The sequence below is a fragment of the Scyliorhinus canicula genome, chromosome 12 (assembly GCF_902713615.1).
Source record: "Scyliorhinus canicula chromosome 12, sScyCan1.1, whole genome shotgun sequence".
Lineage (NCBI taxonomy): Eukaryota > Metazoa > Chordata > Chondrichthyes > Carcharhiniformes > Scyliorhinidae > Scyliorhinus > Scyliorhinus canicula.
The window spans coordinates 57,900,101-57,924,333 of record NC_052157.1 but is presented as its reverse complement, the minus strand read 5'-3'; the positions used below and the strand labels follow the sequence as shown (position 1 = coordinate 57,924,333).

The window sequence follows — 24,233 nt, the reverse complement described above, 5'->3', positions numbered from 1 at the left end:
AGTACAAACTCTCGAGTACTCCCAGAGCTACTCCCCCTGGTGGTCAGGTAGTGCAACTGCACTTACAATATCGGTACATATATACAATGGGAATAGAGTGACATTGGTAACTTATAATACCGTGTGAATCTGATTCACCACAGACCCAAGCCGGGAATTGAACCTGGGACCCTGGCGCTGTGAAGCAACAGTGCTAGCCACTGTGAATGTCGGGAAGTTCAGTGCTGAGGGAGTGCGGCAATGTCGGGTGGTCAGAAATGATTGGACAAATAGAGACCCAGGAAAGGAGGGCTTAAAGACAGTTGAACCTTGCACTCATTGGGTTAATGACACAGCTCCATCGCACTATTACTTCTTCTTTATGGTAATTTATGTGCTTTATCTGCAGAGTCACAGGGAGAAATCTGAGGGTCTGCCCGTGTCTACATTCATGGACAGAGACATCGTGACCAAACCGAAAATGCAAATTGGATTCATCCAATTGATTCTAATACCCATGTTCGAGGCAATGATAAAGGTAAATAATGAAAAAAGGTCTAATGATGACCATGAAGCCATTGTTGATTGTCGTAAAAACCCATCTGATTCACTCATTTCCTTTAGGGCAGGAAATCTGATGTCCTTGCCTGGTCTGGCCTACATATGACTCCAGACCCACAGCATTGTGCTTGACTCTTACCTGTCTGCTCAAGGGCACTTAGGGATGAGCAATATATGCTGGCACAGCCTGCGACATCCAGGTCCATGAATGAATAAAAACAAAAGCGCAGCATGGATCCATATATCTGCGGGAGAGGCAGTACTGAGGGAGTGCGCCCAGTGGGACTTCTGGTGATGGAGATGTGCTGAGCTGATGCACGAAAGGTCGCTCTCCTCCTAGAAGCTCAAATTTAGTGGGCGCGGCTCTCCGCTGCCCACGCCGGTTGGGAGAATAGCGGGAGGGCCTCCCGACATTTTTTGCGCCCTCCCGCTATTCCCCCCCCCCCCCCCCCCCCACGTCACGAATCGGCGCTCGCCGTTTTTTACGACGAGCTGCGATTTTCTGCTGCCGATGGGCCAAGCGGCCGGGCCTTTACGCCCGTTTTTTCATGGCAGCAAACACACCAGCTTGCTGCCGTCGTAAAAATGGGCGCTGGATGCCCGTTTGGCGCATCCAGAGGCCCGTTTGGGGCGGGAGCACCACCGTTGTGCTCGGGAGGGGACAGGCCCGCGATCGGTGCCCACCGATCGTCGGGCCTGCGTCCAAAAGGGACGCACTATTTCCCCTCCGCCGCCCGACAAGATCAAGACGCCACATCTTGTCGGGTGGCGGTGGAGAAATGCGTAACCGCGCATGCGCGGGTTCCGTCAATGGCGTGATGACGTCACCCGCGCATGCGCAGGTTGGAGCCGGCTCCAACCTGCGGATGCGCGGCTGACGTCATACAGACGGTCGTTAAGGCTGCAACGCTGTGATTCCCAAGGTCCCGCTCCTAGCCCCGATGGGGGAGGAGAATCGGGTCCCAGGAACGGGCGTGAAGGCTGCCGGGCACTTTCACCCAAAAAAGCCCGCTAAATGCGGGAGAAAATCCTCAACCTCCTCCAACACCACCAAGTACTGTGGGAGCACTGCACTATCCGAGGGTTAGTACTGAAGAAGTTCTGCACTGTCAGAGGGTTAGGATGAAGGGAGTGCTGCGCTGTTAGAGGGTTAGTACTGAGGGAACGCTGCGCTGTTAGAGGGTTAGTACTGAGGGAGTGCTGCACTGTCAGAGAGTCAGTACTGAGGGAGTGCTGCACTGTCAGAGGGTCAGTACTGAGGGAGAGCTGCACTGTCAGAGGGTCAGCACTGAGGGAGAGCTGCACTGTCAGAGGATCAGTACTGAGGGAGAGCTGCACTGTCAGTGGGTCAGTACTGAGGGAGTGCTGCACTGTCAGAGGGTCAGTACTGAGGGAGTGCTGCACTGTCAGAGGGTTTGGTATTAAAGGAGTGCTGCACTGTCAGATGGTCAGTACTGAGGGAGAGCTGCACTGTCAGAGGATCAGTACTGAGGGAGAGCTGCACTGTCAGAGGGTCAGTACTGAGGGAGTGCTGCACTGTCAGAGGGTCAGTACTGAGGGAGTGCTGCACTGTCAGAGGGTCAGTACTGAGGGAATGCTGCACTGTCAGACGGTTTGGTATTAAAGGAGTGCTGCACTGTCAGAGGGTTAGTACTAATGGAGTGCACCAGCCCTAAACCCTCCCCATCTCTTTAACCTCCTCCAGGCTCCACAACCCTCTGAGATCTCTGCGCACCTCCGATTCCAGCCTTTTGACCATCCCCCAATTCCCATCACTCCATAATTGATGGCCGTGTTCCCAGCTGCTTGGGGGGCCCTCAGCTCTGGAATATCGCTGCTTAAGCGTCTCCGCCTCCCACTCTTGCTGTCTATATCTCTTTCTCTCACGTCATCTCTTTCTCTCCTCCAATCCACTCTCTGTCTCTCCTCCTACTAGACGTTCTTAAAATCCCCCTTCTCTGCCTGAGTTTTTACGCCTGTCCCGAATATATCCTGATGCGTGTCATGGTCACAGTTTCCTGGAAAATGCGTCCGCGGAAGGCAATGGAAGGTTTGCGATGCTTTTTTATCCTGATGAGGTTCGATATGCTCCTGGTTTCCGAGAGGATTATCGGGGGGGGGGGGAAACGATGACTAACCCACCTGCTGTTCTTTCATTTCAGTTATTCACACAGCTCAATGAGGTGATGCTTCAACCCTTGAGGGAATCCAGAGATCGATATGAGGAACTGAAGCAATCCGAAGACGCCATGAGTGAAGAAATGGCGGATTTCAGTCCACGGCCAAGAGTGGCATGATTCTCAATCCAGTAAATTGTCTGTCAGGGTCCTTCCTGTTGCTTACATTAGAACATAGAACAGTACAGCACAGAACAGGCCCTTCGGCCCTCGATGTTGTGCCGAGCAATGATCACCCTACTCAAACCCACGTATCCACCCTATACCCGTAACGGGCAATTTAGCATGTCCAATCCACCTAACCCGCACATCTTTGGATTGTGGGAGGAAACCGGAGCACCCGAAGGAAACCCACGCACACATGGGGAGGCATGCAGACTCCGCACAGACAGTGACCCAGCCAGGAATCGAACCTGGGACCCTGGAGCTGTGAAGCATTTATGCTAACCACCATGCTACTGTGCTGCCCCTTTGTTTTATTTTTGCCTTTATATTCGTGCTGCCCCTTTGTTTTATTTTTGTCTTTACATTTTTGATCCATGGATGATTAATGGACCTGTGTCTTTAAGGCAAGAAGCCTGCATCTTTCAATCAAGCAGGAAGAATCCGGAAGGCTGAGCTGGTTTAAACTGGAAGCTGCAGATTGGCTGGCACCAGTGACAGAGAGATGGGGTTGGGACTCGGTTTGATTGATTTGCTGGTGGTCAATGAATTAGCCCAAAAGGCTGTGATCTGCCCTGTACATAGAAACATTCATCAAAAATACAAGCAGGAGGAGGCCATTCGGTCCTTCGGATCTGCTCCGCCATTCATTATTTTAAAATATATTTTTTTATTGATTTTCACATTTTATACGACATATTTTTATTCGAATGTTGAGTTACAGTTGTCGTATCCGCATTGGGCGGCACTGTGGCACAGCGGTTAGCACTGCTGCCTCACAGCTCCACGGACCCGGGTTCGACTTCTGCCTCGGTTGACTGACTGTGCGGAGTCTGCACGTTCTCCCCGTATCTCCGTGGGTTTCTTCCGGGTGCTCAGGTTTCCTTCCACAGTTCAGAGATGTGCAGGTTAGGTGGATTGGTCATGCTGAATTGCCCCTTAGTGTCCAAAAGGTGAGGTTGGGTTCTTGGGTTAATGGGGATAGGGTGTAGGCGTGTGCTTAGTAGAGCTGGTGCAGACTCGATAGGTTAAATGGCCTCTTTCTGCACAGTAAATTACATGATATGATGCAGTATTTTACAAAGGCAATCAGGATGTGTTTCTGGTTTATACAAGAGAGAAAGTTAAAAGGTCAGCCGAAGTGCAAACAGGCGAAGCTTGCGATACATATTTATATTTTCCTGCTTCATCTCCCTCTGGTGGCTGTGGTCCTTATTTGGGTGGGTATGCCTCGGCTGCCCTGTCTGCTGTTGGCCCGAGCTTGTTCCTACTCCCTCTGGTCCTCCATTTTCCCTTGGGTCTGCCACCCTGTGGCTGTGCCCCTTGTGTTTCACGATCTTCTTGTGGGCTTTGTTTACCCCCCCCCCCCACCCCCTCCCCCTTACCCCTCCTGTTACTTTGCTGTCTGTGGCTCGTCTGTGCCCCCCCCCCCCCACCCCACACACACACACACCCCTAACCCCACCCCTACAGCTCTGTTGGCTACAAACAGTCTTGGAACAAGTTGGTGAGTGGCTTTCACGTCTTGTGGAAGCCCTCTTCCAACCCCCAGGTGGCGAATTTGATTTTCCCTATTTGTAGAAATTCTGACAGGTCGGACAGCCAGTCTGCAGTTTTGGGTGGTGCTGCTGACCGCCAACCGAGCAGGATTCTCCGGTGAATGATTAGCGAGGCAAAGGCAAGGGCGTCAGTCCCCCCCTGCACATGAAGTATTCTGGCTTCTGATACCCCGAAGACCGCCACTTTCTGGCTTGACCCCACTCTCACCCCCATAACCTTGGACATTGACATTGCAGGTGACGCGACACCTGTAACTCAAGGCTGTCCAGAACCCAGCAAGTCAGGGGCATACCCAGAACATGTGGGTGTGGTTGGCCGGGCCGCCTTGGCACCGTTCACATTTTTCCTCCATCTCCTGCTCATTGGGGTTCTGGTTAGATTCCCTGTGCACCACTTTCAGTTGCATTGGGCTTAGTCTTGCACATGCGAATGCACATTCCCTTCGCTCCAGAGTCCGCACCTTATTTCTGTCCCCAGTTCTTCCTTCCATTTTTTCCTTGTCTTGTCCAGTGTGGAGTGTGCCTCTTCAAACAATCGTCCATACAGGTCGCTGCAGATCTCCGTTCCCAAGTCACCCAGGTCCAACATCTCCTCTATCAGTGTGTGTCCTGGCGTCCGTGGGTATGTCATTGCTGGGAGGAAGTTTTTGAAATGACATGATCACTTTATCGTGTTAAAAAAGGCCTTGGGGATGCAGATCGGTATGGATCTGAACAGGAAGAGGAACCTGGACAGTCTTGATCGTCTGCACCCTCCCTGCCGGGGAGAGTGAGCGTGTGTCCCACCTCTGCAGGTTCTTCTTTACTTTCTTCACCAGACTTATCAGGTTCCATTTATGGATCCCGAGCCAGTTGTGGGCAATTTGGATCTCCAGCAGCGGAATTTGTTTTGGGCCTGTTTAAATGGCGTTGCCTCCAGCTCTGCCCCTCTCCCTTGAGGGTTCACTGGGAAGATTTCACTTTTGCTCAATTTGTGTTTGTAGCCCAAGAAGGCTCCAAACCCATTTCAGGAGCTTCATGATCCCTTCCATGCTGTTTTGTAGGTCCGAGACACAGAGGAGCATGTCATCTGCATAGAGTGAGACTCTGTGTTCTCTGTCCCCTCTCTGGATCCCCTTCCAAATTTTCACCTTTCTTTGGGCGATCGCCAGTGGTTTGATTGTCAGGGGAAGTAGGAGTGGGGACAGGGGGCATCCCTGCCTTGTGTCCCTGTGCAGCTGGAAATATTTAGAGCTGGTGGTGTTGGTCCGCAAGTCCACTGTGGGAGTGCTGTACAGGAGTTTCACCCACATGGTGAAACCTGGTCTGACCCCAAACCGCTCCAGCACCTATGAGGCACGTCTATTCAAAGGCCTTTCCTGCATCCAGGAGAGGATTGCCTTTGGTGTTTTCTCCCAGGTGGATCGGCCTGGTCTTCCCTTCTCCGCCTGCAAGGAGTTTATTCTCTCTATGACTTCTGCCAGTTCAAATGGTACTTCCAGCCCCCGTTTTCTATTCTCCCCCACGACTGGCATATCCAGTCCAACGAGGAACTCCTCTTCGGGGAGTTCGGAGATGCACGATCCCTGGTAGAAGGCATCGAATGCTTCATTGACCTTTTCTGGCTCGATTACTAGTCTGCTGTTGTTGCCCTAATCTGGTCAATTTCCCTCGCGGCTGCCTGCTTTCACAGCTGGTGAGCCAACAGGCAGCTGGCTTTGTCTCCGAGTACATAAAAGTTCCCCTGTGTCTGGTGGAGCTAGTGTATTGTCTTCCCAGTGGATAGCAGGTCAAAGTCCATTTGTAACTTTTTTCTCTCCAGCAGAAGCTCAACAGTTGGGGCCTCAGAGTATCGCTGGTCCACCTCCAGTATGGAGCCGACCTGTTGTTGCCTCGCCATCCTCTCTTGCCTGTCCCAGCATGCTTTATAGGCAATAATCGCACCCCTAATTACACCTTTCAGCACCTCCCAGAACATGGAGGGTGAGACTTCCCTGTTCTGGTTGTTGGTAATATACCCGTCTATGGCCTGTGATATTTTCTCGCAAAAGCCCTTGTCGGCAAGGAGGGCTGTGTCCAACATCCATGGGGGGGGGGGGGGGGGGAGGGCGTTTGGCACAGCCCGTCTCCAACCAAACTCCATGTGGCGTGGAGCATGGTCGGAGATTACGATCGCAGAGTATTCCGCTCTTACGATATCTGGAAGCTCCCTTATCCCCACGACAAAGAAGTTGATGCGCAAGTATACCTGGTGTACCTGAAAGAAGGAGAACTCCTTCTCTCCTGGGTGTGTGACCCTCCACGGGTCAACTGCGCCCATCTGATCCATAAATGTGTTCAGTTCTTTTACCATATCTGAGGTCTTCCCCGATATGGTGCTTGATTTGTCCCTCCATGGGTCCTCTACACAGTTCAAATTTCTCTCCATGATCAGTCGGTGTGTGTCTATGTTAGGGATTTCTGCCATAGTTTTCTTTGTAAACTCTGTGTCATCCCAGTTGGGAGCTAACACATTAACAAGGACCACTGGTTTCCCATCCAGGACACCGCTGACCATGACATACCGTCCCCCTGGGTCCATAACCATCCTCTTCACTGCGAATGCATTCCTCTTATTAAACAGTATGGTTAATTCCCACCTCTCGCCCCATAGCACGAATCGTACGTCTGTCCCACCCAGCCCTTTTTACCCACAGTCGGTCCTTCTCCCTCAGGTATGTCTTTTCGAGGAAGACTCCAGAGCAAGACCAAAAATACACACAGTACTCCTGGTGTGGCTTCAACAATGTCCTATAAAATTTCAGGAAAGCATCCCTATTCCTATACTCAAATCCTCTCGCTATGAAGGCCAAAATACCATTTGCCCTCTTTACTGCCTGTTGTACCTGTGCACTTACTTTCAGTGACTGATGCACGAGGACACCAATCTCGCTGAGTATCCACCTCTCTCAATTTACACCCATTTCAATAATAATCTGCCTTCCTAGTTTTGCTACCAAAGCAGATAACCTCATATTTATCCACATTATAGAGCATCTGCCACACATATATCCACTCACCCAGCCGGTCCAAATCCCGCTGAAGCATCTCTGCATCCTCCTCACAGCTCACCCTCCCACCCAACTTTGTATCATTTGCAAATTTGGAGATAATATATTTAGTTTCCTTGTCCAAATCATTACTATGTAATGCGAACAGTTGGGGTCCCAGCACAGATCCCTCCGGTACCCCACGCGTCATTGTCTGCCAATCAGAAAAAGACCCATTTATTCCAACCTTTTGCTAACCAGCTTTCTATCCATCTCAAGACATTCCCCATTATCCCATGTGATTTAACTGTACGCAGTTGTCTGCTGTGTGAGATCATGTCGAAAGCCTTCTGATAGTCTAAATAAACCACATCCACCGGTTCTCCATGGTCACGTCTACTAGTTACATCTTCAAATAATTCTAGTAGATTTGTCAAGCATGGTTGACAGATGGTGGTTGGATCCGTTTCCACTGGGATGTTTTCAAGAGTCCCAAGGCTTGACTTTGGTTTCAGCTTTGGTTCCGAAAAAGGGTGAGAAAAAGATCCAGCTAACTCTCTCTGGAAGGCCAGTGTGAACACTGATTCTCTCTTCAGAAAGCCTGTAGGGGGTTGAGTTCCTTTGACTAATGGGGACTGATAACAAACCACAAATTTGTGAGTGCTGCATGTTTAACTCTGAATGAATTAATTGATCTACAAAGAAGATCATTACGGCTTGTAACCCAAAGACTGTAATCTGCTCGTTTAATGTGAAGAAAAGTCTATTAAAGACCATCATCTGGAACAAAGTGGGGATTTCTCATGCCCTTGCGATAGCAGGATTCTCCATTCCTGCCAATGGGATTTTCCACTGTGGAGCTGGGAAACACGTAAGCGTGACTGCGTTGCCGACACAAAGGAGAATCTTGCCATTGGGGAATCCTGTGGAAAGACTATGGCCGGGATTCTCCGCTATCCAGTGGGGCGGGCCGTACCGGCGCTGAGGAGTGGTGTAAACCACTCCGGCATCGGGCCACCCAGAAGGTGCGGAATCCTTCAGGGGCTAGGCCGGTGCCTGCACGGTTGGCACCGAAGGGCCTCCGCCGGCCGATGCGAGTTGGCGCATGCGCGGGAGCGCCAGCATGTTCTGCCGTGATCCCAACGCATGCGCAGAGGGGTTCTTCTCCGCGTTGGCCATGGCGGACCATTACAGCGGCCGGTGCGGAGAGAAAGAGTGCCCCCATGCCACAGGCCCGCCCTCAGATCAGTGGGCCCTGATCGCGGGCCTGGCCACCTTGCCCCCCCCCCCCCCCCCCCCCCCCGGGGCCAGATCGCCCAGCGCCCCCCCCCAGGGACTCCGCATACCGCCCGTAGAGCCAGGCCCCTCCGGTAAGGACCTTGTTTGATTTACGCCGGCAGGACTGGCCGAAAACTGCCGGCCATTCGGCCCATTGCTGGGGGGGGGGGGGGGCCACTGCCAACAGCCCCCGACCAGCGCCCCTGCCGAAAATCCGGAAGCCGGCGTCGGGGTGGTGGGGTGGGATTCACGCTGCCCCCCCCAGCTATTCTCTGGCCCGGCGTGGGGGGTCAGATAATCCCACCCTGTATTCCCACCACTTTGGGTTTTCTTTACCCCTTTGCACACCTGTGTTCGTCTGTCTTGTGTGTGTGTAGAGGGTGGGAGCAAGTTAAATTAGGTATTCTAGTTCACCACTTCTATTTATTGCATAATTTATTATAGTTCTTGTGATAAATAAACAGTAATTTTGTTTATATTTACAAACCTGGTGACTGTGATTATTGGACAAGCAAGGAACAAAGACCTTGGGTATTTTTATAAGGCCTATTGGTTGATTCATGTGTGTTGTGACTCTGGGGCACTTGGGACGGGTATTGACCGCACACGAGCCCACGGTGTGGTAACACATCATTTAGGGGAAGGCATAAAACAGAGTGTACAGGTGGGGAGTGTACGGTGGCTTTGGTAAAAGAGATTTGTGTGTGAGCTGGAGGGACAGAGTGATCTGTGGATACAGAGACCCAAATCACGAGGAGTAAAATGATCGTTTAATCAGGAAAATCACCACATTCGACACAGCTGCGAGTATTTCTCAAATTATCAAGCAGGGAAATTGAGTGTAACCTCCACAGAAACTGTGTACAGTTTTGGTCTCGATTTCCTTTGGTTAGACCACACTGGGAGCACTGTGCACAGTTCCTGTCTCAAGGTCCCTCGGTTAGACCACACTTGGAGCACTGTGCATGATTCCTGTCTCCATTTCCATTGGTTAGACCACACTCTAAGCACTGTGCACAGCTCCGGTCTCTATATCCATTTAGACCACACTGGGAGCACTGTGCACAGTTCCTGTCTCAAGGTCCCTCGGTTAGACCACACTGGGAGCACTGTGCACAGTTCCTGTCTCAAGGTCCCTCGGTTAGACCACACTGGGAGCACTGTGCTCAGTTCCTGTCTCCAGTTCCCTTGGTTAGTCCTCACTTGGAGCACTGTGCACAGTTCAGATCTCCATTTCCATTGGTTGGACCACACTGGGAACACTGTGCACAGTTTCCGTCTCCAGTTCCCTCGTTTAGACCACACTTGGAGCACTGTGCACAGTTCCTGTCTCCAGTTCCCTCGTTTAGACCACACTTGGAGCACTGTGCACAGTTCCTGTCTCCAGTTCCCTTGGTTAGACCACACTTGGAGCACTGTGCATGATTCCTGTCTCCATTTCCATTGGTTAGACCACACTCTAAGCACTGTGCACAGCTCCGGTCTCCATATCCATGTAGACCACACTTGGAGCACTGTGCACAGTTCCGGTCTCCATATCCCTTGGTTAGATAACACTTGGAGCACTGTGCACAGTTCCAGTCTCCATATCCTCAGATTAAACGACACTTGGAACACTGTGCACAGTTCTGGTCTTGATACCCCTCGGTTAGATCATACTTGGAGCACTGTGCACAGTTCTGGTCTCCATATCCTTCTTTCGAGCTCTGAAAATATCTCCTTCCTGAATTTGTGAGAGGGGCCGATGTCCCATTGCTGTCCTGCTCTTATTTGATTGCAACACCACGGATTTGAAATCGCTTCCCCAGCAAAAAGCTATCGATTCCCAAGAACCCATCGTAATCTTTACAACTCAGTCCATGTAGAAGGAGCTTTACTCTGCACCTAATCCCGTGCTGAACCTGTTCAAGGAGTGTTTGATGGGGACAGTGTAGAGGGAACTTTACTCTGTATCTAACCCCGTGCTGTACCTGTCCTGGGAGTGTTTGATGGGGACAGTGTAGAGGCAGCTTTACTCTGTATCTAACCCTGTGCTGTACCTGTCCTGGACGTGTTTGATGGAGACAGTGTAGGGGGAGCTTTACTCTGTATCTAGCACGTGCTGTACCTGTCCTGGACGTGTTTGATGCGGACAGTGTAGAGGGAGATTTACTCTATATCTGACCCCGTGCTGTACCTGTCCTGGGAGTGTTTGATGGGGACAGTGCAGAGGGAGCTTTACTCTGTATCTGACCCCGTGCTGTCCCTGTCCTGGGAGTGTTTGATGGGGACAGTGTACAGGGAGCTTCACTCTGCATCTAACTCAGTGTAGCAACTGTCCTGGGAGTATTTGATGTGTGATGGCTAGTGTGCGGTGAATTCCAGTCCCACTTGAACAAGAGTCGTAACTTAGGTCAAATTAGATTTTATTTAAAATTGCCACGGTACTTGGTTGAGACCAATAAACTACAGTCACCACAAGTAACCTTTTATTATGTACTGTATTGGAATTAAACAGACAGCAAATGTAACTGACTATTGTTATGGGCCAGGGCTTAGAAACACCAAAGTGTATTATGAAGTTCACGTGACCTACAACTTTTAATAGATTGTGGTTATGGGGAGCACCCGGGCCTGGTTTACAGGAGTAGTGCAACAGAGCGTTAAAGTACTTTTAAATTAAAACAATGTTTATTTATGAAACCAGTTAACATTTTATAAACCCACAGTAAACATCTTAACAATGATCAACACCAATAAATCCCCACAGATACAATATTCTATAAGTAAACCTTAATCTTTCCTTGCAACATCCATAAGACAAATGATCCTTTTTAACACAGAGATCAGGTTTAAATTCACTACTGAGAGCAGTCAGCATTTTGAAATCACCCAATTGATCTGTAGACAGTCTTTAGTTTGCAGAGAGAGATCCTTATACAGCTCTTTGCTTTGCCTGCAGCTATCCAGCTCTCAAAATGAAACTAAAACACACCCTGTAGCAAAATAGACCAACGCGAAAGTAAAAGCAGACAGACAGCCCAGCTCCACCCACTCTCTGACATCACTACTGCCATCCGATAAACACACATTTCTTAAAGGTACACCCACTACAGCTATTTGATAAAAACACCCATTTCTTAAAGGTACTCTCACATGACACAAAAAACAAAAAAAACAAATGGCCTCGCACACTGTATTCTCACTTGAATGGGACTGGCCCTGTTCATGAAATTCTGATCCAGTTCCAACCAGCAGATTCAAACTCCTTCTGGAAAGCAACAATATCTGTAAAGTTACCAAGGCAGTTAGCCACAACACATGGGCTTTTTACTGGAACAGCATTTAAAATGAAAACAGAGAAAAACAGGGAAAACACTTAATTCCCCTTCTGTAGTCCAAATCAATCAAACTGAAACTGAAACCTAAATAAATCTCTCACCTGACAGCCACAGCCCAGTGTGCTACAAGTCACATGATAAGAGACCTTTCTTAAAGGGACACTCACGTGACACTATCCACTACCCCTTTTGCAGCCCCCTCCCCAACTACCCCACTCTCTATACACACACACATATACATCCACACACAGATACATACACACACATATACATCCACACACATATACATCCACACACACATACATACACACACACATACATACACACACATATACATCCACACACATATACATCCACACACACATACATACACACACATATACATCCACACACACATACATACACACACATATATATATCCACACACATATACATCCACACACACATACATACACAAACATATACATGCTCACACACATACATACACACACACGTGGTTTAGCTCACTGGGCTAAATCGCTGGCTTTTAAAGCAGACCAAGCAGGCCAACAGCACGGTTCGATTCCTGTACCAGCCACCCCGGACAGGCGCCGAAATGTGGCGACTAGGGGCTTTTCACAGTAACTTCATTGAAGCCTACTCGTGACAATAAGCGATTTTCATATACATGCTCACACACATACATACACACACATATACATCCACACACACAAATAAACAATACACAGGGGAAAGGATGGTGGAATGGGAACTGAGAATATTAATAAAAATAAAATGATAAGTATCTTTGATTCACAGGGATAACTTCCACTTAATGTCTTTCTGAAGTTCAGCCTTTTGTTTCAGTACTAGTTCCTTCTTGGCATACAATGGTTTTCTCTGGCAAGGTTGTCCAGCTTCTCTGCAGTCTCAGCATTGTTTCAGGTTCACAGCAAAGAATGTGCCAGGCCCTCACTGCTTTCAGAACAATCGAGCAGTGCTGTAACTTCAGTCAGCATGAGAGATCGAGACCATTCCTTTCACTTCTAAGGTCTAAACACTTCTGCCAAGTTCTCTCAGAAAGCAGCACGCAGGAACCAATTACTGACAGTTGCCAGGCAAAGTACTGTCCCTGGCGAATCCACCGGTTTCCCGTTAACCAATCGATCCATCAAGGCACATCCTGATTATGGGTCCACAGACAAAAACCATAAAATAAAACATGGGACAATAGAAATAAACAGGAAGGACTCTTACATATCACCCCACTTAGAGGGATGAAACACCATTGTAAGGACGTTACATCACAAAGGATGTGCCCCAACCCACAAAACACTATCCATTCACCCTTTCTTTTCCATTACCAGTCCTGGTCCACCCACGTCAACGCTACCACCAAGAAGGCACAACAGCGCCAATACTTCTTCACGAAACGAAGGAAATTTGGCATGTCCACATTAACCCTTACCAACTTTTACAGATGCACCATAGAAAGCATCCTATCTGGCTGCATCACAGCCTGGCATGGCAACTGTTTGGCCCAAGACAGCAATAAACTTCAGAGAGTCGCGAACACAGCCCAGTCCATCACGCGAACCTGCCTACCATCCATTGACACCATCTACACCTCCCGCTGCCTGGGGAAAGCGGGCAGCATAATCAAGGATCCCTCCCACCCGGCTTACTCACTCTTCTAACTTCTTCCATCGGGCAGGAGATACAGAAGTCTGAGAACACCCACTAACAGATTCAAAAACACTTTCTTCCCCGCTGTTACCAGACTCCTAAACGAGCTTCTTATGGACTGAACTTATCTTTTCACACATCTTCTCTATTGAGTAGTACGGCACTCCTGTATGCTTCACCATGTGTTTATGTATTTACATTGTGTATTTATGTATACCCTCTGGTTTTTTTTCATGTATGGAACGACCTGGACTGTACTCAGAACAATACTTTTCACTGTACCTCGGTAAATGTGATAATAAACATATCCAAAACCAAATTATGGTCCGTATAGACTAAGCTTAGTTTATTATCATGCCGGGTATGAACTTCAAAATGCTGAAGGGCCACTCTCAATGTTAAGGCTTCCTTCTCAGTGCTGCAGTAGTGGGATAGCTTGCCTCGGAGGCAAGGTTAAGCAGGAGATCGAAGCGAAACGTTCAGAATCTTGAGGGGGGGTTTGATCGAGTTGATAAGGAGAAAGTGATTCCCATCGAGAGGAGGATCGGTAACCAGAAGGGACACAGATTGAAGAGAATCGGGCAAAGAACCGGGGGGGTGGAGATGAGGAGAATTTTTATTTCGCACCCAGCGAGTTGTTGTGGTCGGGAAGGTGCTGCCTGAAAGGGCGGAGGAAGCAGATTCAACAGGAACTTTAATAAGGAAGTATCCTGCAAAATCCGGTCAATTTCAAGAGCTTCAGATTTTCTCTCTTGTGTCACTGGTGGACAAGTTGTCAAGCACATTACTCAGCCTCAGACAGTGCAGCGTTCCCTCAGTACTGACCCTCCGAAGGTGCAACACTCCCTCAGTACTGACCCTCTGACTCAGCAACACTCCCTCAGTACTGACCTTCCGACAGTGCAGCATTCCCTCAGTACTGACCCTCCAACAGCGGTGCAGTCCCTCAGAACTGACTCTCTAGAAGTGCAGCACTCCCTCAGTACTGACTTTCCCACAGGGCAGTGTCATGACATGCAAACATGCACATAATGATATACAGACAGGCAGCTAATGAACACAGAGGACAGGACATGACCAATGAGCAGGCAGGACACTAAGGGGTGGTAGCTCAATATAAAAGGCAAGAGACACTTTCTCTCCGCCTCTTTCCACTGATGAACATCTACAGAGTGAGTCAGGGTGTATGTACAGGAACATACCTCCAGTACGCGGCTAACAGCTACACTGGTTCAGTCAGACAGAGTAACCACACTTAGGTTAGCAGAGAGTCGAACTCATAGAGAATTGTGCTAACTGTGCTACTAGTTCAATAAATCAGATTGAACTAACTTCAAGGTCTGGTGTATCTTTTGGTCAAAGCTGCATCCAGTTCCAGCCTGTGTTATCCCAGATTAGACAACACATCATACCAGGAGACTGCTAATCTAAGTGGTTTACCTCAGTCCGTTCCGTGACGACCAGCAAATGTATCCCGGCACCATGGAGAAGATTCAGGCTCCACACCAGCTCAGGACCTCCGGCAATCTCAGTGCCAACTGGCGGACATTCAAGCAAAAGTTTCTGCTGTACATCGAAGGATCAGACCTCGTGGGTGCGTCTGATGCAAGTAAAATCGCGCTTCCCCTCTCAACAGCTGGTGATCAAGCCACCGAACTCTTCAACTCTTTTCACTTCACCAAAGGCCAGGACAAGACAAAGTTTCAGACCATCCTGGACAAGTTTGACAGTCACTGAAGTGGACACCAATGTAATCTTGGAGCACTACATTTTTAGACAGCGTCGACAAGGTAGATTAATCTTTCAATTCCTTCTGAACTAACCTCCACCTGCTAGCGCTGTTCTGCAACTTTGGTGATATTGCTGACTCTATGATCGGAGACCAAATCGTTTTTGGAGTTCACTCTGATCCTCTGAGAGAGCAGCTCCTGAAAATCAAGCATATGACCCTGCCAGTCGCGATTGAAACATGCACAGTGCATGAGCATGACAAAAATCGCTATGCCCAGTACAAACCGGCTGAAAATGAGAAACTTTCCTCCCATGAGGCACAGGGTGTGCAGGCCATCTCCCGGATGCAGCGCCTCAGCATTGATGAAAGCGGCTATATCGCCGCTTTTCCCGGGGCCCCACGCATGCGTGATGCGAACGGGATAACGAAGCAGCCAACACCCGCACTGCGCATGTGCGATGACGCGCGGAGCGTCAGGACGCCGACGTCATGACGTGCTCGAACTGCAGCAACGGCCACTTAAAGAAACACTGCCCTGCAAGAGGCAGGCGATGTGTAAACTGCAGGAAGCCTGGACACTATGCAGCCTTGTGCAGGTCTGTACCACCAGTCATGGGCCAGCGCTCCCAATTCTGACGCCGGCGCGTTCAGAGTGTACAACAACGATGACAGGCAGCACAATGGATCCAGAGGAAGACTGCCTGGACTCCGCCTACTGTGTGGGCATCATTACCAAATGTGAATATGCCACATCCAACTCATCACAAAGTCAATCCATCCTCGCTGTGGATTCGGAGGACGAATGGCGTGCGGTGATGCTGGTCAACCACTGCTCCATCCAGTTTAAGCTGGACATAGGTGCTTCTGCCAACCTCCTCTCACAGGCAGATTTCAAACCATCGAGAAGCCCCCCAAGGTCCTTCCAGCAGCCTGCAGGCTCCTGGACTACAACAGAAATGCCATCACAGCACTGGGATCCTGCCATCTACTCGTCTCCAACCGGAGCACCAATGCTCAGTTACGTTTTGAAATTGTCAAGCCCTACTGGGCGTGCATGCCTGCAAACAGCTAATCCTCGTGCAGTGAGTTTATTCAACCACATCCTCCAACGTGGATCTTCAGGCCGGCATTGACGACATCCTCGCTCACTATCCGGATGTATTCGACGGGATGGGGATGCTGCCATATCGATACAAGATTCTGCTATGAAATGAAATGAAAATCGCTTATTGTCACGAGTAGGCTTCAAATAAAGTTACTGTGAAAAGCCCCTAGTCGCCACATTCCGGCGCCTGTTCGGGGAGGCTGGTACCTGATGCCAAGCCAGTGGTCCACGCACCACGCCGGATCCTGGCTCCATTGAGAGAGCGCCTGAAGGCACAGCTCAAGGATCTTCAGCAACAGGGCATCATTTCCAAGGTAACCGAACCGACTGACTGGGTCAGCTCGATGGTATGTGTCAGAAAGCCTTCGGGAGACCTGCTCATCTGCATTGATCCCAAGAATCTCAATAAGAATATAATGCGTGAACACGACCCCATCTCGAAGCAGGAGGAACTCACCAGTGAGATGGCACACACACATTGTTTACCAAGTTAGATGCGTTACATGGATTCTGGCGAATCCAGCTGGATGAGTCCAGTAGAAGGCTCTGCACCTTCAACACACCGTGTGGCAGATACTGCTATAATCGCATGCCATTCAGCATCATCTCGGCATCGGAGATATTTCATTGCATCATGGAGCAGATGATGGAGGGCAATAAAGGGGTTCATGTGTTCGTGGACGACATCATCATATGGTCCATGATCCCTGAACAGCATGTTTCCCGTCTCTAGCAGGTATTCCGCCATATCCAGGTCTATGGCATGAAGCTGAATAGGTCCAAACTTTGCTTTTCCATGTCGACACTCAAGTTCCTAGGTGACCAGATCCATCAGCAGGGTGTGTGCCTGGACACAGACAAGATCAAGGCCATCAAAGCCATGAAGGTCCCTGAAGACAAGAAGGCGGTGTTGCGATTCCTGGGGATGGTCAATTTTCTGGGCAAGTTCATCCAAACCTGGCCTCACACACCATGGCCCTACGACACCTGGTAAAAAAGCCCACTGCCTTTGAGTAGCAGACAGCACATCAGTCAGAGTGGTTGGAGCTGAAAGCCAAGCTCACCACTGCACCTGTCTTGGCATTTTTCGACCCAGACAGGGAGACGAAGATCTCGACAGATGCGAGCCAGGATGGCATCGGTGCGGTCCTGCTGTAACGCGATGACACTTCATCCTGGGCACCGGTAGCCTACGCATCGAGGGCCATGGCGCCCACCGAAACACGGTATGCGCAGATAGAGAAGGAATACCTGGGTCTTCTCACTGGAATTCTCAGGTTTCACGACTTTGTCTACGGCCTGCCGACATTCACTGTCGAGACGGATCATAGGCCTCTGGTCCACATTATCCACAAGGACCTGAACGACATGATGCCTCGGTTGCAGCGCATCCTCCTCAGACTCAGAAGGTACGACTTTGACTTAGTGTACACGCCTGGCAAGGAGCTCATCATCGCTGATGAATTGTCCCGCTCCATCACATTGCCTAGTGAACCGCTGGAAATCATCAGGCAGATTGAATCACAGGTGCAGCTGTGTGCTAGCACCCTCCCGGCGTCTGATGAGAAGGTGGTTCGTATCCATGAGGAGACAACCAAAGACCCCCTCTTGCAGTGTGTCATGCACCACCTTGCAAATGGCTGGCAGAAAGGGCAGTGCGCTCAATTTTATAATGCAAAGGTCGACGGCGATTGATGGTATCCTCCTCAAGCTGGACCGGATTGTCATTCCACTCAGTCTCCAGAGCTTAGTGCTCCCCCAAATCCATGAGGGACACCTGGGCGTCGAAGTGCAGACGCAGAGCCAAGCAGGAGGTCTGCTGGCCCGGTATTAGCTAGGACATCTCGAACATGGTCCTCAACTGTGCGACCTGTCAACGCATCCAGCCAGCGCAGAGCAAGGAGACGTTCCAGCAGCATGAGATCGAGAGCTCCCCGTTGTCCAAGGTTGGCATCGACCTCTTTCGTGCAACTGGTCGTGATTACGTGTTGATTATTGACTATTTCTCCAATTACCCTGAAGTTGTGAAACTTTCAGACCTCACATCTCGGACCGTCATCAAGGCCTGTAAGGAGACGTTCTCCAGACATGGTATCCTACTCACCGTCATGAGTACCCATGATGTGGAGATGCCGGCGTTGGACTAGGGTGAGCACAGTAAGAAGTCTTACAACACCAGGTTAAAGTCCAACAGGTTTGATTCAAACTCGAGCTTTCGGAGCGCAGCTCCTTCCTCAGGTTCCTCAGATTCCTCAGATTCACCTGAGGAAGGAGCTGCGCTCCGAAAGCTCGTGTTTGAATCAAACCTGTTGGACTTTAACCTGGTGTTGTAAGACTTCTTACTGTCATGAGAGACAATGGCCGTGCTTCAACAGCCACGAGTGGTCCATGTTTGCCAAGTTGTACCAATTCAAACATGTCATTTCCAGCCCACACTATCCGCAGTCCAACGGGAAGGTTGAGAAAGGGGTGCACATTGTGAAACAGCTCATCTGCAAGGCTGCGGATTCTGCTTCTGACATCTACCTTGCGCTGCTTGCGTACAGGGCGACCCCACTGTCCACTGGCATGTCACCGGCTCAGCTCCTGATCAATAGGGACCTGCGGACAACACTTCCAGCCATTCACTTGCCCAACCCGGATCACCTCCCGGTGCTGCAGAAGGTGCAGCATCTCCAAAACCAGCAAAAGCAGGACTATGATGCTCATGCCTCCGATTTCCCCGTGTCCCTGGCAGACAATGTCAGGATCAAGATACAAGATGGCGTCTGGTCTGCTCCAGCTGTCGTTGCTCGACAGGCTGCGCCCCGCTCGTATGTTGCACGTATGGCTGATGGTTCTGTTGTGCGACGAAACAGACGGGCACTGCGCAAAGTTGCCTGCCCGCAACCGCTTTCTTCTCTGTTTCCATCTGTTGTTTTGCCACCTCCTGATACCTCGAACTATGATACCAACAGTCAGGCTTCCATCCTGCCTGTCAAGCTGCCGTCGTCCCTACCACCACCTCTCCGGCTGTCGACCAGGATCAGACGCAAGCCCCAGAGACTGGACTTATGAACATTTGTGTTGTTTGTTATGTTCTGTTTTCTCACATAAGACAGCTGTCTTCAAATGTAAATACGTTCACATGTGTCACCGTTTGTAAAAATGTTAGTCTATGACACCACTTGTATATACTTGTATATCCACATTTCCAACAGAACAAAGAAAAAAAACGGGGAGATGTCATGATATGCAAACATGCACATAATGATATAGACAGGCAGCTAATGAACACAGAGAACAGGACATGACCAATGAGCAGGCAGGACACTCAGGGGTGGTAACTGACAATAAAGGCATGAGGCATTCACACTCTGCCTCTTTCTACTTAGCATTTGATAAGGTTCCCAATGGCAGGCTTATGCAGAAAGTAAGGAGGCATGGGATAGTGGGAAATTTGGCCAGTTGGATAACGAACTGGCTAACCGATAGAAGTCAGAGAGTGGTGGTGGATGGCAAATATTCAGCCTGGATCCCAGTTACCAGTGGCGTACCGCAGGGATCAGTTCTGGGTCCTCTGCTGTTTGTGATTTTCATTAATGACTTTAATGAGGGAGTTGAAGGGTGGGTCAGTAAATTTGCAGACAATACGGAGATTGGTGGAGTTGTGGATAGTGAGGAGGGCTGTTGTTGGCTGCAAAGAGACGTAGATAGGATGCAGAGCTGGGCTGAGAAGTGGCAGATGGAGTTTAACTCTGAAAAGTGTGAGGTTGTCCATTTTGGAAGGACAAATATGAATGCAGAATACAGGGTTAACGGTAGGGTTCTTGGTAATGTGGAGGAGCAGAGAGATCTTGGGGTCTATGTTCATAGATCTTTGAAAGTTGCCACTCAAGTGGATAGAGCTGTGAAGAAGGCCTATGGTGTGCTAGCGTTCGTTAGCAGAGGGGTTGAATTTAAGAGCCGTGAGGTGATGATGCAGCTGCATAAAACCTTGGTACTGCCACATTTGGAGTACTGTGTGCAGTTCTGGTCGCCTCATTTTCGGAAGGATGTGGAAGCTTTGGAAAAGGTGCAAAGGAGGTTTAGACATAGAATTTACAGTGCAGAAGGAGGCCATTCGGCCCATCGAGTTGCACCGGCTCTTGGAAAGAGCACCCCACCCAAGGTACACACCTCCACCTTATCCCCATAACCCAGTAACCCCACACAACACTAAGGGCTATTTTGGAAATTAAGGGCAATTTAGCATGGCCAATCCACCTAACCTGCACATCTTTGGACTGTGAGAGGAAACCGGATCACCCGGAGGAAACCCACGCACACACGGGGAGGATATGCAGACTCCGCACAGACAGTGACCCAAGCCAGAATCGAACCTGGGACCCTGGAGCTGTGAAGCAATTGTGCTATCCACAATGCTACCATGCTGCCCCTAGGACTGGGCCACGATGTTGCCTGGAATGGAGAGTAGGTCTTATGAGGAAAGGTTGAGGGTGCCAGGCCTTTTCTCATTAGAACGGAGAAGGATGAGGGGCGACTTGATAGAGGTTTATAAGATGATCAGGGGAATAGATAGAGTAGACAGTCAGAGACTTTTTCCCTGGGTGGAACAAACCATTACAAAGGGACATAAATTTAAGGTGAGAAGATATAGGGGGGATGTCAGAGGTCGGTTCTTTATCCAGAGAGTAGTGAGGACATGGAATGAACTGCCTGTGGAAGTAGTTGAGTCGGAAACATTAGGGACCTTCAAGTGGCTATTGGATAGGTACATGGATTACGGTAGAATCATGGGGAGTAGATTAATTTGCTCTCAATCTAGGACAAAAGTTCGGCACAACATCGTGGGCCGAAGGGCCTGTTCTGTGCTGTATTCTTCTATGTTCTATGAGTCTACAGAGTGGGTCAGGGTGTATGTACAGTAACACATTTTCAGCACATGGCTAAGAGCTAGTCAGGTTCAGTCAGACAGAGTAAACACACTTAGGTTAGCAGAGAGTGGAACTCATAGAGAACTGTGCTAACTATGCAACTAGTTCAATAAATCAGATTGAACTAACTTCAATTCTGGAGCATCTTTTGGTCAAAGCTGCATCAAGTTCCAGCCTGTGTTATCCCACAGTACATAACACATCAGGAAGCACTCCCTCAGTACTGACCCTCTGACAGTGCTGCACTCCCTCAGTACTGACCCTCCGACAATGCAGCACTCCCTCAGAACTGACTCTCTGGCGCTGCCGCGCTCTCTCAGTACTGATTGTCCCAGAGAGCAGTGCTACCTTAGCAGTACTACCTGAGCATTGACCCTCTGTCTGTGCAGTATTCTCTCAGTACCCATCATCCAACAGTGCAGCAGTCCCTCAGTACTGACCTTCTAGCGGTGAGGCACTCTCTCAGTACTGACCCTCTGACAGTGCAGCACTCTCTCAGTACTGACTCTCTTACAGTGCAGCACTCCCTCAGTACTGACCCTCTGACAGTGCAACTCTCTCTCAGTACTGACCCTCTGACAGTGCAGCACTCCCTCAGTACTGACTCTCCGAAAAGTGCAGCACTCCCTCAGTACTGACCCTCTGACAGTGCAGCACTCCCTCAGTACTGACTCTCTTACAGTGTAGCACTCCCTCAGTACTGACTCGCTGACAGTGCAACTCTCTCTCAATACTGATCCACCCACAATGTTGCAGGCCCTCAGTACTGACCCTCCAACATGGCAGCACTCCCTCCCTATTGACCCTCCAGTGGTATAGTGCTCCCTAAGCACTGACCCTTCATTGATGCAGCACTCCCTCAGGACTGATCCTCCCACAGTGTTGCACTCCCTCAGTACTGACCCTCTGGACAGTGCAGCATTCCCTCAGTACTGACCCTCTGACAGTGCAGCACTCCCTCAGTACTGACCCTCCGACAGTTCAGCACTCCTTCAGTACTGACCCTCCTACAGTGCAGCACTCCCTCAGTACTGACCCTCTGACAGTGCAGCACTCCCTCAGTACTGACCCTCTGACAGTGCAGCGCTGCCTCAGGACTGACCCTCTGACAGTGCAGCACTCCCTCAGTACAGACCCTCTGACAGTGCAGCTCTCCCTCAGTACTGACCCTCTGACAGTGCAGCACTCCCTCAGTACTGACCCTCTGACAGTGCAGCACTCCCTCAGTACTGACCCTCTGACAGTGCAGCGCTCCCTCAGTACTGACCCTCTGACAGTACAGCACTCCCTCAGTACTGACCCCCTGACAGTGCAGCACTCCCTCAGTACTGACCCTCTGACAGTGCAGCGCTCCCTCAGTACTGACCCTCTGACAGTGCAGCGCTCCCTCAGTACTGACCCTCTGACAGTGCAGCACTCCCTCAGTACTGACCCTCCGACAGTGCAGCGCTCCCTCAGTACTGACCCTCTGACAGTGCAGCACTCCCTCAGTACTGACCCTCTGACAGTGCAGCACTCCCTCAGTACTGACCCTCTGACAGTGCAGCACTCCCACAGTGCTGACCACCTGACAGACCAGCACTCCCTCAGTACTGACCCTCTGACAGTGCAGCGCTCCCTCAGTACTGACCCTCTGACAATGCAGCACTCCCTCAGTACTGACCCTCTGACAGTGCAGCACTCCCTCAGTACTGACCCTCTGACAGTGTCGCCATTCCTTCAATCAAGCGACCGCCTGGAGTTTTGCTTTCCATTCTCTGAATTAGGATCTCTACTCCATCGCTTCGTCACTGCGGTGTGATCGGGAAAAATCTAAATTCACTGATTTAGATTTTACACATGTTCGATGTGTTCAAGAGAAAGAAAGTGAGAACGACAAACCCACAACAGCTGCTTCCTGAGACTCTAGGTTTACGTGCATATGTCATCTTGTTTCATTCCCGGCATTGATACTTTTGGTTTTGTTCGACATAATACCGATTACCCTCACAGGATATGAAAGGGGAAATGCGAAAACTGACCCAACGTCTGAAGGAGCCACCTCATCTCGTCAAGAGTATGTATGTTTTGTATTCAGTCTAGCAGTGTAAGCTTCACTGAGTAGGCCCAACAATTAACCCACATCCCTAATTGCCATTGAGAAGCTGGTGGTGAGCCGCATTATTAAACCACTGCAGTCCATGTGGTGTAAGTACACCTACTGTGCTGTTGGCGAAGTGGTTCCAGGATTTTGACCCAGCGACAGTGAAGGAACGGCTGAACTATTTCCAAGTCAGGATGGTGAGTCACATGGCGGGGAATCTACAGGTGGCGGTGTTCCCAAGTATCTGGTTCCCTAGTCCTTCTAGGTGGTAGTGGTCGGGGGTTTGGAAGGTGCTGCCTCAGGGTGGTTCTCAAGCAATGTACTGCCGTGAGGACCCCCCTCCATGTGTGCCGTGAAAAACATTCCAAATGATTCAATATTCACACAATCAAACTAAAACCACCCTTCAACTTAGGTTCTGTTCTGGCATCTCCGAGATCTTCCTTCTGGGAAACGCACACAAGTGGTTCAGATGTTTTTTGTTGGTCAGACCCATGTGCATAACTGACGGCACTTGGATCTGAAGACCAAGGTTCCGTTCGCCTGCAGAAATAAATGAAAACTCTAAAAGGGCGTAAAAATCCTGGAAGAAGTGAGAGAGAAGAGGCAATGTATAAAAAACAGCAGTAGTGAGGACGTTAAAAAGTGAGTTACTGGGACAGCACCGTGGTGCAGCGAATAGCAGGTT

The 24,233-nt window shown here is 49.8% G+C and overlaps 1 protein-coding gene across 1 annotated transcript in view; it reads left to right on the top strand.

Annotated features, from left to right (window-relative positions):
- Nucleotides 1–2,963, top strand: part of LOC119974256 (high affinity cGMP-specific 3',5'-cyclic phosphodiesterase 9A-like) — a 78,191-nt gene extending 75,228 nt beyond the window's left edge. The window contains exons 14-15 of the mRNA XM_038813026.1: nucleotides 389–517; nucleotides 2,703–2,963. Coding sequence (XP_038668954.1) covers nucleotides 389–517; nucleotides 2,703–2,837 — 264 coding nt within the window. The 3' untranslated portion in view covers nucleotides 2,838–2,963. The remainder of the gene's footprint in view (nucleotides 1–388; nucleotides 518–2,702) is intronic.
- Nucleotides 2,964–24,233: the final 21,270 nt, after the last annotated feature.